The sequence below is a fragment of the Anomalospiza imberbis genome, chromosome 2 (genome assembly GCF_031753505.1).
Source record: "Anomalospiza imberbis isolate Cuckoo-Finch-1a 21T00152 chromosome 2, ASM3175350v1, whole genome shotgun sequence".
Classification (NCBI taxonomy): Eukaryota; Metazoa; Chordata; class Aves; order Passeriformes; family Viduidae; genus Anomalospiza; species Anomalospiza imberbis.
The window spans coordinates 5,510,391-5,529,716 of NC_089682.1; the positions used below are offsets into that span (position 1 = coordinate 5,510,391).

Consider the following 19,326-nt stretch of genomic DNA (forward strand, 5'->3'; position numbering starts at 1 on the left):
TGCCTCAGATTTCAAAGATGACACTGGCTGTGAGGCTGTGGAGGGGTCCGGGGGGGAAATAGTCAGGATAGTGACAGAACACTGGTTCCAAAAGTGGAACAGGGTGACTGTGCCTGTGTGACATGTGGCCATGGAGCTCTGTGCTGGGATCTGACTGCTGTCTTTGCAGAGCATTGTATTACAACTTAGGAACCTGCCAGCTGCACCTGATTCCTTCCCATTGCAGGTAAACTTGGGACCTGGATGTGTTTTATGATATTTAGAAATTATGTCTTCAGTCACAACTCCCTGCCATAGCTCACTATGTTGAAGTTGATTCAGTTTAAGGATTTTCTTGTTCACTGGCAGAAAGGGGACGGACAGCAATTAGCATGCTAAAGTAAGCAAGGGAAATTCAGAGAACTAAAAGGAATCAGGACACATCTGACAAATGTGTTTGCTGTCATCTCCTGGGTGAGGAGCCAGCCCTTGGAAAGCCAGGGAACCTGTAAAATAAGTAATGCAGAAGCTTAAGGGAGTAAATGAAACCAGACCAAACAAAGCAGGGGCTAGACTTTAGGTGAACCCTAATGAGAGGAGTATCAGCTTTCTGAGCTGGGCTGTCAGCAGGTTTTCTGGTGCTTAGTTTTTAATAAGATCCTGAAGTGTACATCTGTTGTGCTGTCTGGAGAATTTTTCCTTCTGAGGTGGGGGAAAAAATGCTGTTAGCTGCAAAATGATGGAAGTGCTTTCTTAGCTAGTTTGCCAAAATTGAAGGATGCTGGTGTTCTAGGAGCGGTTCTACACTTTAAAAAGAATGTGAAGCCCAGCTGATAGAAGGCTTCATATTCCTAATTTTTTTTTTCCTGCTGCATACTTTGTGAATGTGAGAGAGAGAAAGAATTTACAGCCAACTGGTCCTAAGTTCACCCTGCCCTCGATTGTATTTAGGTTTATCAATGCTAGAAGGCGAATTCTTCAGCCAATGCTGGATTCCAGTTGTTCTGAAACTCCAAAAACAAAGAAGAAAACAGCTCAGAACCGACCGGTCCAGAGGTTCTGGCCTGACTCCATTGCCTCAGGAGTTGCTCAGCAGCAATCGAACGAGCTCACGATGTCAGATGGTGAGGAGAGCTGCCTGAACATGGATAATAAAGTTAATTCCTCTCTGACAGGGAAAGGGAGGGTTTGATGACAGTGGTGGGAGGGAAACTTCTGGATGTTTCATTATAAACGTGGTTTTAATCTGGGAAAGCATAGCAGAAATGTGTCACTTTTTTCCTCTCTTTAACAGTTTTCTGTGGTTTAAGCAAGGGTATTGTATTGGAATTCATGTTGAGAAACTTGCTTTTGTTTCCAAAGTTATGAAATGACAGAATAAAAGATGTAAAACTGAGATATACAGCTGAGTTCTCTCTGTGTGCATGTCAGGAGTGTCCTGTTGGATGAGCAGCACTCAGCTTCAGCTTCATGGCTGAGCAGCTGCAATTCTACATCTGCCTCACGTGCTTCCAGCTGAACAGTGAGAGGCAGGAAAATGTCATAGAGCCTCCAAGGACTTTGACTGAAGTAACTTCCTCAGTGTCAGATCAAACAAAAACATTTAATTTAAGAAAGCTAAATAACTGCTTTAATGCCAGGATCATCCTTTCTGTCCTGCTGCTTGGTGCTTTATCCTTTCCAGTTTGTAACAAATTTTCCTTCAGCCTGTGCTGGATCTGACAACAACTTTATCCATTGAAGTTAACTTGAATCTGAACACTCCCCTTTTTCTGAATTAAGCTGGAATACTGTGGGAATCCAGGGCATCCCTCTGGCTGCCCTGGAAGGTCTGGGACCCCGGCAGGGGGTCAGGAGCCCCCCTGTACAGAGCCCCGAGAGACACTGTCTCTGATCTCTGTCCATGGAAAAGAGTTTTAAATCTTTCAGGATGAATTCCAAGCTCTGAGTGTTTGATATAAGTAGTAATTAGTGTGGCACGGGTGCAAAAGTAGAATTTTAGGATTCTAGATAAGGGGTTCAAAGGAGGCAAGATGGAGGAAATTGGGTGTGTTTTGTCCTTTTTCTTCTTCTTCATGCCCTCCGTGTTTCACCGTGGTGTTGGCATTTTTCTGTTGGTTTAGGCTGGGGACACACTGTTCAGCATGGGTGATAGGTATTGGCACTTTATTGTAAATATAGCACACGTAGTTTTTGGTATATATTGTTTGTAATTCCCACTGAGGGGCAGAGCCCCGCACGCTGTCCTGTGAGACAGACCTGCTGCAGGGCAGAGAGAACTATTATAGATAAGAAAGAATGAACAACCTTAAAAACCAGCACAGACGAATCACAACTCCTTCTTTGGCAGCGGGGCTGAAAGACAGAGACTTTCTACAACCTCAGGAGCATCTAAAGATCACAGATCCCGACAGAATACTTTGCAGAAATGGCCTTGTGATGACTTGATTGGAGAACTGTTGTAGTGGGTGTCCATGAGACAGATTTTAAGATTCACAACACAAAGTTTAAGATTCCTGACCAGCCTAATTCTGGCATTTCCTGGCAATTTAAGTATTTGACAGCCTATATATCTTCTATTTTAATGTAGTCCCTTAAGTTTCTGTGGTGGGTAACTATTGATTAGAAACAACTGTTCTGGGGTAGCTGTTGATTAGAAAAAAGCTCCGTAATGTATAAGTAGAAGGCAAAAAAGGTGCTGAAGTGCTGTGGTTGTGCTCCTGCAGGTGCTGTCGTGACCATCACAGCTCCAGTGAACATGAATGTAGACAGTCTGCAGTCCTTGTCCTCAGATGGTGCCACCCTGGCCGTGCAGCAGGTGATGATGGCAGGGCAGAGCGAGGACGAGTCAGTGGACAGCGGCGAGGACGACGGGGGAGACCTCTCGACAGCAAACATCAGTGAGCTGGTCTTGGATAACAGCGACTCTCTGCAGTAGGAAGCCAGAGAGCCTGGAGAAAAAACACTTAGGAAAAAGAATGGACTGACTGACTGACTTTTTATAGTTTGCACAGCAAACATTTTACACAAGTTTTATTTCTAATATGTTTTATATGTAGATATAGAAGGGTGCACTTTTTTGTATTTCATAGTAAGCTTAAAGAGTGTTTTTGCAGGTGCAGCAACTTCTTTCAAATGTGTTTTTGGTTTTTTTTTGGTTTTTTTTTTTGTTTATTTTCCTTTCCTTATTTCAGAAAATTATATCTAGTAATATAAAGAACCACGTAAGCACCCCTTTGTTCTCTGAATTGGAAGTGCTGCAGTTTCTGATGAATTATGCAGTTTCAATTAGTGCTGTTGTTTAACACAGCTTTCGATGAGCAGGTGATGTAAATTTAAAGCATGTGACACTAGTGTGTGAAACTTGATTATTGAGTTAGATGCATATATTTGAAAGATGCTTCTGCACCTTAAAAACTGCTAGTCTGAGGTGGACAGCAACACACATAAAAAGAAACTGTTGATGTGTGATTCAGTAGAGAATGTATGGCAATTTAAATAAGCTTAGTTTCTCTCATAGTCCGTGAGCCTGTTTATCATTTGCTATAAAAACTCCTATTTTTACCTTGCTGGGGTTATTGGATAAAAAAAATATTTTTATAAATTCACTAGAAATTGGGATGACAACTGTATTAAGCAGGAGGAAAAAAAAATTTCCAGAGGGGAAAAATAAATGTTTAGTATTCCTATTTGGAAGGTCTGAAAATTGACCCAATTTAATAAACAAGCCTACAGTAGCATTCTATGATTCTCAGCTATCCCACAGTGATATACTATATTTGATAATAGCATAAGAAGGGCCCACTGTTTGATGGGATTTTGATATTGTCAAACATTGATTTATATTATGTGTAAACTAATATTCAAATTGCATAACTCTGTATCTAGACTTGTATCTGAAAATATTTGCTAAATGAGTGTTCAGGTAAGTAAGTTCAAATACCCACAACTATTCCAATTAATTATTAGAGAAATTTAACACTTTATAGTTTGTACAACTGAATCTAAAAAAATGAAAAGTCGCCTACTATACAGTCATGAATTCTGCTATTTTATTGCATTTGAAATATTTTCCCCTAATACAAAAAGAAAAATAATAACATGGATTTATATCAAATTTCTTCAGATCTGAAGTTTACTACCAGAACATACAGCAGGCTTTGTTAGAGTAGGAAATCCTTGTGTGTCATTTAAAAAAACAAAGAGCTGGTGATACAAACAGCTGGGTTTTGGTTTGGTTTTGTTTTGGGATGTTTTATTTTTGTTGTGGTAGCAGTTCATTTCTTTCATTTTCCCAAAGTTTGAAGTCTGTGATTGTCTATCCATGAACACTTGCTTCTGGAACTTTGTATTTCCCGTTGTTGAGTGCAAATAAGAGACTCAAGAGCCTCATGGTATGATCAACACCCTCTTTTGTCCCTGTCCATTTGTCACAGTGTTGGCTTAGATCAAAGCCAGGATTTCCTTCTGATTTTGACCAAATCTGAGTGTGTTTCTAACGTGACAGGGAGAAAGGTGGTCACCTTTAGAATCTTCAGACACTGTATTTGAACAAAACCCTTTGGCAGATGCAAATATTTAATTGAGTACTTAATTTCTGCTTCTCAGAACACTCAGGCACATGCTGAGGTCCCCTTGATTTCAGGAGGATGAAGGAATGTGCTGCTGGACATGCTGAAGTGGCTGGAAGCTGGTCATGGCAGATTGTCTTCCAAGGCAAGGTTGAGTTGGAAGAAAAGCTTCAGGAAGAAGTATCAGTGGCATTGCTATACACACATGGAGAATAACAGGAGTTTGGGGTGACTGGGAGTTATTTTTTTAAATGGTTTTTACTGAACACAAGAGGCGTTTCTGCTCTGGCTCTCACTGAGTCCTGGCTGAGGATCTTCCTTAGTTCAAGTGCTGTCATTATGTGCTCCACTGAACTGGTGATTTCTAAGAACTTGTTTTTTTCTGACTTCTCTGCTTTGCCACTGATGTGCCATGTTTGTTAGACAGCACAGTAAATGAATAATGAAAAATGAATTAGGAAGGCTTTGACATAGCATGGCTATCTCAAAGGCTGCTGTCAAATCCAGTTTGACCCCAAAACACTTTAAAAGACAAACCATGTACAAATCCTGCTCCTTTGGAAGCATTCAGCCTACTGCCCCTACAAAAGATAGCTCAGATTACTGGAACTCAGATTCTGTTTTTTTGTTTTTAATTGTTTTTAACTCCCAAGAGTGCTTCATTACCCCCACTGTTACCATGCAATAGCAGGTTATATTTGTTGGTTTGTTTGGAATTTTTATTGGGAACAACCAGGCCTCAGGGTTTGCAAACTTTTGAAAGTTTATTTTTCAGAAAGAAGCCATTTTCTAGTTAGCTTTTTTTATTATTATTATTCCCTCCACCTTACATGTAGCAGAAGTTCTGTTCTTCCAAAACATGACCTTGTCTTCAGCTACTTTATCAATTCCTGGAGACTGAAGTTGCCAGAGTTTACTGTGAAAGGGGAATATAGAATAGTTTCACTGTCAGATTAGAAACATTAAAAAAATAGAGGGACTTGAATTCCTAAAACTGAAAAGGCTTCACCAGTGTAAAAGTAGTGCTTAACATGTGAAACTCAAATATTTTCTTCAATTCAGTGAGAATTCTGTAGTGGGTGTGAACCTCAGAGAAGTGCTTGTTCTTTTCATGATTTAAAAGAAGAAAAATCAAATAGAGTATTTTTTTTTTTCTGTGTAGGAAAGATTGCTGGTTTCAGCAAAGCATCACTATTGAGGAAAGGTACATGTTTACATTAGTTAAAAAGTCTTTACAGGGGACCTGACTTAAAGTCTGTGTATAATTCCCCCTGCCCCAAATTAAAGTCATATTCATATGCAATAGAAATAATTTGGTTTTTGAATCAATGTGATTCTTCTGCAAGTACGATTATTGAAACTTTTTTTTTCCACTCTAACCCAAACCAGGGTTCTCAGTCCAATTTTTTCAATATTCCTGGAACAGGCAAGGCAATTTTCTGTTGTGTTTTTTTTTTTTTTTAACTTTGGAAGCATTGCAGTTCAGTAAATCAATTCCAAAACGATCAGGATAAGTTTCTGAATGACTGTTACAAAGAAATAATCACGTCAGAAAATACTCAGAATCAACCCTGGCTCTGCAGAAGGTATTCTCCAGCTGGATTTTGTGTCACAGTGGAGTCCTGCTGACTTCAGGGAAGCTCCAGAGGTCCGTGGCAGGCTGCGTTTACCTTTTCCTGGTTCCTGATCTCTGTCAGGAATCTCTTGGAGAGCCCTCCAGCTCTGCCTTGCCTGCACACCTGGGTCTTCTTGCAGTGGAAACCTGGGTATGGATGAAGGGCTTGGCAGGGCAGGATTTCATGGCAACCTGGGGTGCAACAAATTTTTTTTTTTTTTTTGATGTTCAAAATGCGGCCAGACCCACAGTGAGGAATTGCAGTTCCCAGTTCCTGTGCTTCCAAAGCAGCTTTAGGTTTCTGGATATTGGAGTGGAATAGGAGCACACGTGGCTCAAGCCCCGGCTCCTGGCCTGAGGTTGGCTCAGTTGGTCAGAGAGAGGTGCCAGTGACACCCAGGGCACAGCTCTGATCCCCTGTGGGCCATTTCCTGGGGAGCTGGACTCGTTGTGGGTCCCTTCCACCTCAGAGTGTTCTGTGAAATAATACATGGATTTGTTTCTGGAAGAATCACAAGTCCACCTTCCTGACTTTAGGAACTTGGCAGCCCACAGGATAAAACAAAGCCTTTCCAAGGGATGATAGTTGCACTTAAACAAACAGAAATCCAGAACACCCTGGTGTTTTGAAAAATTGGAACACATGCATTTAACTGTAATTAAAGTTGATTTAGCATTTTATTTTCTGAAGTTGAGTCGTCTTGGGAGAAAAAAAATTAATAAGTATTTGTCTATGCAAGACACAAATGTCAAAAATGTGTGAATTACCCATCTTTAGGTACTGTATTGTTATTGTCTTTCTGACTTCTGTTCCTTTGATAAGTCTCTTCAACCTTTCAGCCTTACATTTGGCTTAAGAGTTGAATAGGCAAAATGTAGCTTTGAAATCCTGTTGGAAATGTAACTAACCTTCGTTCCCTCATGAAAATCTCGCATGTCAAACAATTGAGTGAAATGTTTTGGTTTCCTAATAATAAATTCAAACTCTCACCACCTCCTGAAAACGGCATATCCATGAAGATGCACGTTTAACTGTGGTGTGCAAACCACCCAACCACCAGCTGGACGCACTTTGCTCTTCACTCTGCGGCGGAGCTGAGCACAGGAGCAGGTTCATTTTGCCCAACTCAAACTCAGCGTGGATTCCTTCCCCTCCTCCCCTGCCCTTGGTGTGCTAAACTCCTTCAAAGACCTTCTGGGTTGTTTAATTTTCAAGTCCTACAGTAACCTGATGGCCCAGTGCAAAGTGTGGTGAAATTGGCACTGATGTGCTTTTCAGTCATTGCCCAAATCAGGTAATTTGTTCATTCCTGTCACCTGGAAATACCAAATCCGTTCCTTTCCTGTGACTTAGTTCTTTAGGACCTGCTGAGTGATCACAGTTGGTTTTGCCAGAGAAAAGTAAGGTGTGAGAAGGCAGGGAAATGCCTTTCCAGCCTTGTAGACACCCATAAACACTAATAGTTGGTGTTAATAAAATCCAGTGTTTCAGGTCTTGACAGAAGCAGCCCATAACTTGCCAGAGGATTAGCAGCACTGGGTCTGTACAATTGACAATCTTTCAAATGTGAACCCTGTAACTTTGCTTTCCTTGGTTGTTAAGGGATTTTGAAGCAATTGCTCTATCAAGGGATGAAATTAAAAATGAGAATATGCTTCATGGATGATTTATCTTTACACTGCTGCTCTCTGTGAACAGAAAAAGCACATTTTGGAAGCAAAGCATTTACATTGCTTTAACAGTATTGTTTGGCTGAAAGACAAATACGTTTTCAGGAAATCTTGAGCATAGTTTCAAACTATTTAACCCATTCTTGGCCAGGGAAAATCCTTGGCCTTTGTATTTGTTTGGGGTTTCTTGTTTATGCAAATGAAGGACAATGTTTACTAGTTCTTACCAGTGTGGGGATTTTTATTAACCTTTTGTAATGTAGGAGCAGCTTGGATGAATGAAAGAATTAGCAGGTAAATAGTCCACAATGTTTGTGACTTTGGGTAGGGTTTTTTTTTGTTGTTTCAAAATTACTAATTAAAATGGCATGGACATCAAACTTCAAGTAATGGCTCCAAGCATATATGGTAGTGACTTATTTGAAAATACTTCCTCTCTGCAAATCCCATGTGTTAACTTGTTTAGCCAGATTGTAATACATTTCTAAAATTACCATGTTCTACCAAATCAGAAATCTTCAGGAAATGAGCAGCTCCTTTATTACAAGATTCTTCTCAACTAAGAATCTCAAACTCATTTCATATCCAGCGAGTCCTGCTCAGCAGAGATTAAATCAGATGTGGGTACTCTTGGATGTACTTCTGCTGAGTGCTGGAGCATTATTTATACCTGCTGGAGCATTATTTATTCCTGCTGTCTCTTCCCAGCATCTGGCATGGTGACACCCACGAGTGCCTCCAGAAGGGAAGAGGGCAGATTTTGGATCATGTTTTGTGGTTAGAGGGTTAATCTGTGGATAGATGAGTAGTTTGTGTTCTGGACAAAGGAGTATTTATCATTTCCTTGTCTGGCATTAAAAGAGTGTCTGAGAGTAGTGCCAATAACTCCTGGTGATATAACTGGAATTAACTTTAACTCTACTGCTGCCAGGGAACAATTTTTTTCCTTAATCTGAAAGGGGAATGGCTTCAGACTGAGAGAGTAGGGTTAGATTAGATACTAGAAAAGATTCTTCCCTGTAAGGGTGGTGAGGCCCTGGCACAGGGTGCCCAGAGCAGCTGTGGCTGTCCCTGGATCCCTGGCAGTGCCCAAGGCCGGGCTGGACACTGGGGCTGGGAGCAGCCTGGGACAGTGGAAGGTGTCCCTGCCCATGGCAGGGAACTTGGAATTGGATTATCTTTAAGGTCCATTCCAACCCAAACCATTCTGTGATTATATTATTATATCAACTAAATTAGGTCCCATATGGAGTATTTTCAGTTGGATGGTTTCAAATTCCCCTGGGAGATAAATCACCTCTTCAAGAAGCCATTACAGGAATCAGAAGTAAATAGTTGTAAATAACCGGTGAGCTGGTTTGCTTTTGTGGAGCATCAGTTTACAAAGTCCTTTAGTCTGCAACTTAGGGCTGTTCCTAAATAACTTCTTGTAAAAACCGGAGCAATATCCTCAAAGCTAAAAAAGGGGAAAATAAACTACACAGTGTGAAATGAGGATTCTGCAAAAACAACCCAACAACATGGCTGGGACACATATTAGGTATTTATTTACCCATATATAAATTCATGCAAGTTCAGAGTGTGTGAGATATGTGGGATTACATCTGTCGTGTCTTTAAAGCACAAAATGAAAAATCACCATTTAGATACCCTCCCAAAATCTGAACGCAGTGTGACCTGTGCAGGTGAAGTTTGGTTTGTCTTCCTGATGCAACTGAGCTGTGATCTAGGGCTTGTGAAGTAATCAGGGAAAATCTGTGGGTATTTACCTTCTCTGTTGGACTTTGGTGTCCCCACTGGTACAACGCAGGAGCTGAGGCCCTTGGACCTACTCCTGAAAATTATTCCTTGCACATTTTTCATTAACTTGATCCTGAATCCTAAATATGAACTGATGCATACACACTAAATGTGACTGTGGTAATAAAAATTAATTTCGATAATTTTTTGCTAAGACCCAAGAATTTTTCAAGTTAGATATTTAGAAGTCTTGAAGAAATACGCAGATTGTACTGAGCAGGGCTTGTCCCTCTGTGCTGGCACTGCCGAGGCCACACCTCGAGGGCTGTGTCCAGTTTTGGGTCCCTCAGTGCAGGAGAGACCTGGAGGGGCTGGAGCGTGTCCAGGGCAGGGAATGGAGCTGGGCAGGGAATGGAGCCCCAGGAGGGGCTGAGGGAGCTGGGAAGGGGCTGAGCCTGGAGCAAAGGAGGCTCAGGGGGGACCTTGTGGCTCTGCACAGCTCCTGCCAGGAGGGGACAGCCGGGGGGTCGGGCTCTGCTGCCAGGGAACAGGGACAGGAGGAGAGGGAACGGCCTCAGGCTGGGCCAGGGAAGGCTCAGCTTGGACAGCAGCAGGAATTTCTTCAATTAAGGAGTTGTTAAGCATTGGGACGGGTTGCCCAAAGAGGTTTGGAGTCCCCATCCCTGGAGGTGTCCAAGGAAGGCCTGGAGGTGGCACTCAGAGCTCTGGGCTGGGGACAAGGTGGGGATTGGGCACAGCTGGGACTCAATCTCAGAGGATTTTTCCAACCTTAATGGTCCTGTGATTAAGTAACCAGTGATTGACTTTTCATCTCGAGGGCTGTGTGCGTCCCTCCACCTGCAACATCTCACTATGAGCTACAAACTATGGACGCTTCCCTTCATTTCTTAACATTCATCAAGTTCTGATTCCTCGCGTTTCTGCACAGCTCAGTTCATGGCCCTCTTTGGTCTTTAAGGTTTAGACTCCTTGCTCTCAGCAGAGACTGGCACACAGACAAGACAAGGGACTTATTGATAAGTGCAATTACAATAATTACAAATTCAATTACTGTGCAGGTACTGATTTTTCTAAGATACTTAGCAGTATAAATGGTTCCATGGGCAGGATCCCAATTAAGGCCAGGAAGGTGAGAGTATTTCTGTTGCCTTTTTTTTAAATACACAAAAGGACTATTTTGCACAGCTGACTCTGATTAAGTTTCTTAACTCTGTACTATAGCTGGATCGAGACCTGAAAGCTCTTGAAAACTGTAACCATCATCATCAAATGAAATTCAAAATGGCAAAATTCCAAAGATATTGAGGAACCGTGTTGGCATCATTTGTTAGGTAATGCCTATACTCTCTTGTACACACAGGGACACTTTCAGCAGCTCCAGACAACTGGTTTTGCTGCCTTTTTTTTTTTTTTTTTTTTGCTTCCTCTTTCCTTTCTTTGGAAACTGGCAACAATTAATCTTTTTTTTTGTGTCTCTTGAACTTCTGAACTGCGAATAGCCATGAATAATGACTCTGCAAATCACTCCAGGATTCAAAGCCAGCTGCTGGAAAAAGCCCAGCAGCCTTGGAGAGCTGAGCTGTGGGTGCTGCTATGGATGCAGTATCAGAATGATTTTTAAAAAAGCTGGTTTTAGTGTAGATGCACAATGTTGAAACTAAATCATAGAACAGAATCAATTAAGTTGAAAAGACCTCCAAGATCATGGACCCCAACCTTTCACCAATCCCCACTTTGTCCCCAGCCTAGAGCACTCCCTATTAAATCATAAAAACCCAAATACACTTGTGTGTGTGTGTGTGTGTGTGTGTGTGTCTGCCATCCTTGTGCCATTTGCTGGTTAATAAATGCACTGCACCTTTGGTGTGTCAGGGCAGCTTAAAATTTTCTATAATGAACACATTCAAAAGTGTCAAATGTTACCTCTCTCCCTTCCCCCCAAGTTTTAAAGAAAAACTCTTTCTAGGGGGATGTGCTCAGTCTCTTACCAACACTGTGTTCTAATTTAATTAGGGGGTCCTCTAGGAAAGCTCTGCTCTCCTCCTGATGAGAAATCACCAGTGCAGAACCTGCCATGGATCAAGATTTCTGATCACTTAAGAGCATAAGAGCTAGGAAAAAAAAACAAATGGCAAGCAGCCAGCCCCGCACACCTGGGCTCTGCAAATGCAGTCTGGGTGCTAAAGCTGTTTGGTGAACCACACCTGAGGAATTCACTTCTGGCAGGCTGCTGGCAAAGGGAGAAGGACTTGGGCAAACACTTCAACTTCTTGACATAGTTGTGCCCAAAGGAAGCCTCCTGATGGGCTTTCATTAATGAATATTTTAATGTTTTACAGCCTCATGAGGCAGGAACTGAGAGGGCTCATAAAAGGACCAAGGGCTAAAGCATGGTTCTATTTAAATCAACCATTTTATGATTAAAATTATGAAGAAAGGCCCTGTCCTTTCCACAACTAACTAAACATCAGTAATGATCCGTTACAAACCCCCAAAACCTGATTGCTCTGCGTGCAAAGTGAGCTCTTTTTAGGAGCTGCAAATTGCAGCTTTGGTTTCAGTTCTCAGCGCTCATTTAGGGATGCACAGGAGTTTGTGTGTTGCTTTGCTCTTGAGAAATATTTACAGTCCTTCCCTGCTAACACTGCCTGGCTGTGATGCAAAGTGACAGTGACCATGTGGAGGAGTGGCCACAAAACTATACCCCTGCCCAGACTGGGGAAAATCTGACCTGGAAAAATACAAATAATACCAGCAATACTGTGTCCAAATTGCAGAGAAGCACATGGGTGATTAATACTGGAGAATCCAGGACAACACCCATTCAAACAAAGCATGCCAAACCCCAGGACATTAAATTTAAGTGAATAAATTCTGACGACTGATCACGGTGAGTTTTTAATCTTCTCCCTGTGCGTGTGCTGTTCGTGGTAAAAGTACAATAATGCAGCTACTGCTCTCAATGTGATGAAATGCAGACAGAGATCCTGGAGACAGAAGGTATTTCACATCAGAGGTGGGGGCAGAGCAAAGCAACTCTGCACCACCTCCAAGGAGCAGCTTGCAAAGGAGCCGACAGGGACCTTTTTGCAGAGATATTTGAACAATAACTCTTTCATTGTTCCCGTGCTGACACTGGGTAGAGAGGACAAACCCAATATTATGCAGGGGCTGCCCATCTGTCGGTCATTCCCCTCTGCTCCAAGGTTATCAGCCACACAAAGCAGGGAGCCGTGAGACAGATAAGATGGGTGACAAAGGATAAACAACCCCAGCAGCCCACCACCCTCCCCAGGCAGTGAGGAGCCTTTCCAAATCCCTCATGACTCCCTCTGGATAATCCCTGTGCTTGCAAACCCCATCATTGCCCTTGCAAACTCATCCTGATCTCCTTAAATTCTTGGCAGACACAGAAGAGAGCCAACCCCATGGACTCGCCTTGCAAGGGCATACAGGATGTGGTTCCTTCAGCAATTTGTAAATACCTGGACAGCAGGAAATTAGAAACCTGTAATGGGAAGAATTTCTTGTGCTGCTGGCGGACACGGTGGCATGGGATGTCTGGTGTCTGTCTGGAAGGTGAACAATGAGCTTCAACCTTACTAAAAACTAAGATCTTTACACTGAATGGGGAAGAGCAGAGAGCGAAGTGTTGTCAGGTCAAACCCCCTTCCCTGCAACAGAAACATGGAACAGCTGTCCTGTGAGGAAAAGCTGAGAGAACTGGGATTGTTCAGCCCAGAGAAGAGAAGGCTCTGAGGCAACCTCCTTGTGGCCTTCCAGTACCTGAAGGGGCCTACAAAAAACACGGAGAGAGAGAATTTCCAAGGGTCTGGCATGACAGGCCAAGGGGGAATGGCTTCAAACTGAAAGAAGAGAAATTTAGGTTAGATACAGGAAAAAAATTATTCACTGTGAGGGTGGTGAACTGGCACAGGGTGCCCAGAGAAGCTGTGGCTGCTCCATCTCTGGAAGTGCCCAAGGCCAGGCTGGATGGAGCTCTGAGGAACCCTGGACAGTGAAAGGTGTCCTGGCCCATGGCAGGGGAGCTGGAACTGGATAATCCTTAAGGTCCCTTCCCCAGTGGATGGAGACCCCTGCTGCATCCCAAAAACCAAATTCATCTGCTTCCTCCAACCTTTTCCTGACCCTCCCTCTGAATTTCATCTGCTCACTGGGGTTTTTTGCAGTCAAACAGCATCAGAGCAGGAGAGAAGAAAATTAAAATAATCCAGGGGACCCATCTAATGTGTCCAGGTGTACCAGCAGCCAAGGTGGTTGGAGAGAGCCTTGTGTGGCTCGAGTACCACTAGCTAACACGAGAGGAAAGAGAATGTGTGTCCTTATCAGTAAAGTCTTCAAAAGTTCATTGGTAACAATTATTTTATTAAATCCTTAAACAATTAGCATGTGTTAATGACACAGCCTGATGAAGCTGTGGGTTTTATATATAGATATATTTTTATGTATGTGTATTTATATATGTCAAAGCATTCAGAAGATGCAGTATTCTGTATCCTGTGTCTGTACCCAGAGGACACAGTCACTGAGACACAGTTTGGGGCATTCCCACTGAACTGGGTAGGATCACTGTGACTGTGAAGGACTGAGTGCCACCATCCTCATGCGAGCCAAGGCTTTGCTCTGGGGGATGGAGACAGGAGAGGGGTTTGCCTCTTAAGAACGCAGAGCTGTGCTAACCCACCTCCTCCTCCCACCTGATGAAAAGATTGGAGAAGGAAAATGTTGGGGAAGATGAAATAGGAAAACCTTATAAATATGATTACCTGGCAAAAGATTTGGAAAATACAGACATTGAGATGAGAACTAGATTTGAAATAACAAACCTTGACTACTGAATAACTAGAAAACAATAGTATAGCCAGGCTGAAAGCAATCTCCCTTTCTGATTAAACAATGCCCTTTACCTGCAGATAGGTCCAAAGGTCAGATGGAATGCTCTGTCTCACCCCCAATGTATGGTTCATCCCACACCTGTGACCCTCCCCTGAAGTATCAGGTATCTGTGACCCCATTGGCCCAAGTCCTGCTCCAGCCCACCTTGAAGCCCCCTGATAAGGTGTGCCCGAGGGACCGGACTCTTGGTTCCTGTTCTCCCCCCTCTCTCTTGGTTCCTGCTCTCCCCCCTCCCTCTTGGTCCCTGCTCCTTGCCCTGGCTCCTTTGTCCCGCTTCCCCATCCTTCTCTCTCCCTCTCCCCCTGGGCCTGCCACGAGCTGCAGCTGGCAGCTCCAAGCAGGGCCCTTGCACCCACGCCCTTTCTAATAAACAGCATATATCAACCCGACTTCAGAGATCTCATCCATCCAAACCGTCCTGGAGACCACCGCTCCCCGCAGGAAAAGACTGGAGAGAAGGTGTCAGCCAGCCTTCTGATCTTGGTCCCACCACTTGGAACCTGACGGAATTACAGGAAGAAAAAACCTGGCTCCTGGGAGAAAGTTCATCCAGTGAGTTTAATATAAACAGCCTATATAAACACAAACACATACAAAAGCAGAATCATCTTCCCAATAAATAAATAGCTGCGTTTGCTCCAGTTACACGCTAGCAGCACTCAGTTTACCCGTGGAACAAACCTCGCAAGCAAGCCGGCTCACCCCCTACAGACACGTTGCCCTGGCCTACAAACGACGGAGAACATGGCATCTCCCCCTCTCCGAGTCCTCAGGGACCCTTTGAAGCCTCTCGGCGAGGATGCCCCACGGGGCAGGAGCCTTTCTGCTGCCCTGCCCTGAGCCAGCAGGGAGGAGAGCTTCACTGCTCGCTGCCAGGCGCTCTGCACTGCAGCTCCCCGCCTTGGGCCGGGCACCTGCAGGTTTGGGAGCCGCGCCGGGTGACGCTGCCGGCGGGCACCGCCATCCCCTCCTCGTCGTGGCAGACGCAGCGGGGACAGCCATCGGCCACCGGGCTGCCCAGGGCGCGGCAGGCGGGCTCGGGGCGAGGGCAGCGCGGGGCACAGGCGATGTCCCCGCCGGGCTGGCAGGTGCACAGCTTGCGAGCGAAGTCGATGTAGAAGGAGCGGCCGGCGGGCACGTGGCCGTCGGCGAAGCCGTGCATCTCGCAGTCGCTCTCCAGGTAGGGCGGGCAGGCGCAGGGCAGGGGGCACGGGGGACAGCAGCCGGCGGCCGTGGGGGTGGCTGTCCCCTCCGGGTCCCCCTCGGGGCACGGCGGGCAGGCGCTGGGATCGCAGGTGGGTTTTGGGGCCGCGCCGCGGAGCAGGAGGCAGGCGAGTGCCAGGCGAAGGGCGCCGGCGAGGGCCATGATTCTGGGGGGGAAAAAAGGGGAAATTGGGAGCAGGTGTCACACTGGGCGTGGGCACATGGAAGGCCCCCGCTCTGGGCTGGCCCTTCCGCGGTTTAAAGCCGAGGGGAGGCAGCCCCATCTCCTTGTCGAGCCCGTGGCTGGAGGTTGGATCACCCACAGCTGCCTGGTGCCAGAAACCAGAATCAACCAGGACCAGAACCAGCCAGAAACCTGGTCCTAAACCAGAATCTCTCATGCCCAAAACCCCATCCTGGCTCGACCACTGTGTGTCCTCCATCCCCAGGGTTCAGACAGGTGGGCACTGGTGAGCAAAGCCCATGCTGCAGCACTCGCTGAGCTTTGGCATGCTTGCCCTGACTAGCAAATGGGACTTGTTCACCCTCATGTTGGTGATAATAATTTACATTTAAATGGTTAATTAATTGTTCCTGGAAGGCCTGGACATAAGAAGGGCCCAAAGAAGCACTGTCTGCTTTGGTGGCTTGTCCTGTGGCTACTCCAGGCACCAGGTCTGGGTGTCAGTCTGTCCTGCTGTGCCACTCACTGTATGCCTTTTCCAGCACCTCATTCCTCCAAAAGAAGCCAAGGGGGTCACTCCATCTCTATTTCAACTGCAAAAACCTTTTTTTCTTAAGGAAGATGGTTTTGATATTGGGCATTCCTGTGGGACTCAGCTCTTTTCTTCTCCATTTCTTTGGTGAGCTTGTTTTCAGAGAGTCAGTCCTGCCATGAAATTCCCTCCCTGTCCCTGCTCCCTCCTCCTTCTCCACTCACACCTTGGATGCACAGCACCTGGCAGCCCATGCTGAATCTTGCTCCTGTTTAAAGGCTGAGGACTTTTTTTTTTTTTCTTTCACCTTTTCAAGACCCAGTGTTTCCTTTAACTGCATTTTTAGATCCCTTCCTTCTGTCTGAGTGCCCTTATGTCCTGGTGTATTAAATACACCTTCCTTCTTGCACTGGGTCCTTCCAGCTCTGGTCTCTTCTCCCATTGCCACCTTTGATTACATTTGTATCATCACCCTTTGATAGCCCAAATTTCCTGCTCTTGCAGGCATGCAACTACTCGCAGTTATTTCTTAACAGCTCCTTAAACAAAAAACGTTTGCAAGTTGCATAACCATAAAGAAAACAACTTGAAAGCACAGACCCTGTCCGCTATCAGTTTGGAAAAAAAAAAAAAAAAGAAAAAAAAAAAGAAGAAAAGAAAACTTTGAAGCTTTTCTGGTTTTAAAGAAAAACTAGCAAAACGTTTTTGCTAGTTTAAGTTACTTAGACATGCTTTATCTTTGCTGGAGTTGTTCTGCCCCTTCCTTTCATTCACACATTTTAATCTAGTGGTTATTTTACTGCCATTCCCAGAGGACTGGCACAGAACCCAGTTATGCTCCCCATGGAAAAGCTGCTGCTGGAGAGGCTCTCCCTTCCCCAAACCAAGAGCTCCCTCCTGGCTGTCCCAGCTTCAGCCACCCCACACAGAGCAGGACGCCACCACCAAACATCACCAAGCCGTGTGAGAAGGTTTCTCACACCCCAGCCTCACCAGTCCCATCCATTGCCAAAACACCTGACCCCACCCAGCAGCGAAATCGGGCACCTTCAACAGAGCCAATTCCCAGCAAAACCTCGCCACGCGATTGTCACTGAGCAGCACCACCAGCCTCCCGCTATTCCCTGGGGAAATGTTCATCCTCCCGCTCACTTCTGGGGCTGCGGGCTGGCCCTGCCCCGTTCCCGGTCCCCGTGGTTCCCGGTTACCTGCAGGGTGGCCGGGCAGGCGGGACGGGCGCTGGGATGCGCTGCGAGAGCTCGGGAATGGGCCCCGCTCTCGCCCCAGAGCCGGCCGGCACCTCTATTTATGTGTCCGCACGGTGCAGCCCTGGCGGGGCGAAACGAGAGGCGGGGAAGCCTCCAAGGTGCTGGGCAGGGCCAGCGAGATAATTATCTTGCTCCTGGTGTTGGTTCCGTCTGAGCTCAGGCTAATCCGGCGTGTCCAGCGTCTGCAGCTCTGTCCTGGCTCCCCACGCCCCTCTAGGCAAACTTCACCAGGGTTTCTGAAGCATCAGCAGCCCCCCGTGCTTCACAGATTGCTGGGGACAGGGATACCGGGGTGCACAGGGAGAACAAAACGAGTTAAAAACCCTAGGAAGGCAGCAGAGCTGAAATGGAGCCAGCTCTGGGGTGATGCACCCCAAAATGCAGGAGCCAGTGGTGGGCATGGACCTTCTCAGAGCATACACCTTCCCAGGACAGGACAGCCCTCCCGTGCCACATGCTTGACATGCGGCCCTTAAAGCACTTGGGGTTTGTTTCCCTCTGGATTGAGCTGCAGGGAGCCAAGGCCGTGGATCTCAGCAGAGAAGGGATGCACAACGGGAGTTTCATGTGCCCTGACCAGCACGGGCAGCCCGAGCTTCATCCCCCCCTGGGCCATTTGGTCCCTGCTGTGGAAATGTCTTGCCCTGATGTACTCATGAGCTCACTGGAAATGTGCCCCCCAGCCTTGCACAACAGAGGGGTGAAGAGCAGAGGCATCTTGGGGCAGATGGGACTGGAAAGCAGTGAGGGTTTTGGGAGCACACACCCGTTCACCCTTTGGAGCGGGACGCGTTGGGAGAAGAGCACGGGTGGACCTGCAGGTTGAGGGAGCACTGGAGCACTGCACTCAGGACAGTGGGCTGGGATGCTGCCTGGCCTTCATCCACCTCCTGCTTCCCTCTCATGGCTCCTGAAGCCTGGAAACCCCCATCCCTCTGGTCCAGAGCCCCCATGGCCCACAGAGCTCAAGAGCACCGAGCTGTGCCAAGCTGGGCAGCTGCCTCTCAGTGGAGACATAAAATATTGACAGGGTCTCAATGGTAGGGGAAGGAAAAGGAACTCAAAGGACCATTTACCCAGAGGGGGTCATCACTGTCAGAGGACAGGCACAGGGATGTGTGGAGAAGGAACAGTGGAGTGGGTGGTGGGGGGGGACATTTGGACACGCTGCTCCTGCCACTGATGCTGTATGGGCATGTGTTTATAGCTCCTGCAGGGATTTCTGCAGACAGCTCAAATGAAAACTCCCTTGCCTCCTGAGGCCTTTTCCACGCCAGAGACACAGTGGGCAGGATGGCACAGCCAGTCCCTCTCACTCCTAACCCAGCACTCTGGGCTGGTGATGGGGCCGTGCCTTGTGGGACACCCTCAGGGTCACGGCCTGGCAAACATCAGGAGACACAACACCAACATCCCTGGGCAGGGCAGTGCCACTGTTGGATGTGCCCGCAAAGAGCAGACCCCAGGCACAGGGGAAGGGGCCCTGGGAGCACCTTGGTGAGCCTGGCTCCAGCCCAGGTGGAGCAATCTTGGAATATCTCGAGCTCACACCCAACTTTATTAACTCCCACACTCATAGTTAACAAACAGAAGAAGTTGTAAAATTCGAGGTTAATACTCAGCAG

The 19,326-nt window shown here is 46.0% G+C and overlaps 1 protein-coding gene across 4 annotated transcripts in view; it reads left to right on the forward strand.

The window, feature by feature from the left end:
* The window catches only part of PKNOX1 (PBX/knotted 1 homeobox 1), a 42,278-nt gene extending 34,058 nt beyond the window's left edge, over window positions 1–8,220 (forward strand). For all 4 annotated transcript variants that reach the window (XM_068179635.1, XM_068179637.1, XM_068179636.1 and 1 more), the window contains 2 exons: window positions 931–1,103; window positions 2,706–8,220. In XM_068179635.1, the coding sequence (XP_068035736.1) occupies window positions 931–1,103; window positions 2,706–2,917 (385 nt within the window). In that variant the 3' untranslated portion in view covers window positions 2,918–8,220. The remainder of the gene's footprint in view (window positions 1–930; window positions 1,104–2,705) is intronic.
* Window positions 8,221–19,326: the final 11,106 nt, after the last annotated feature.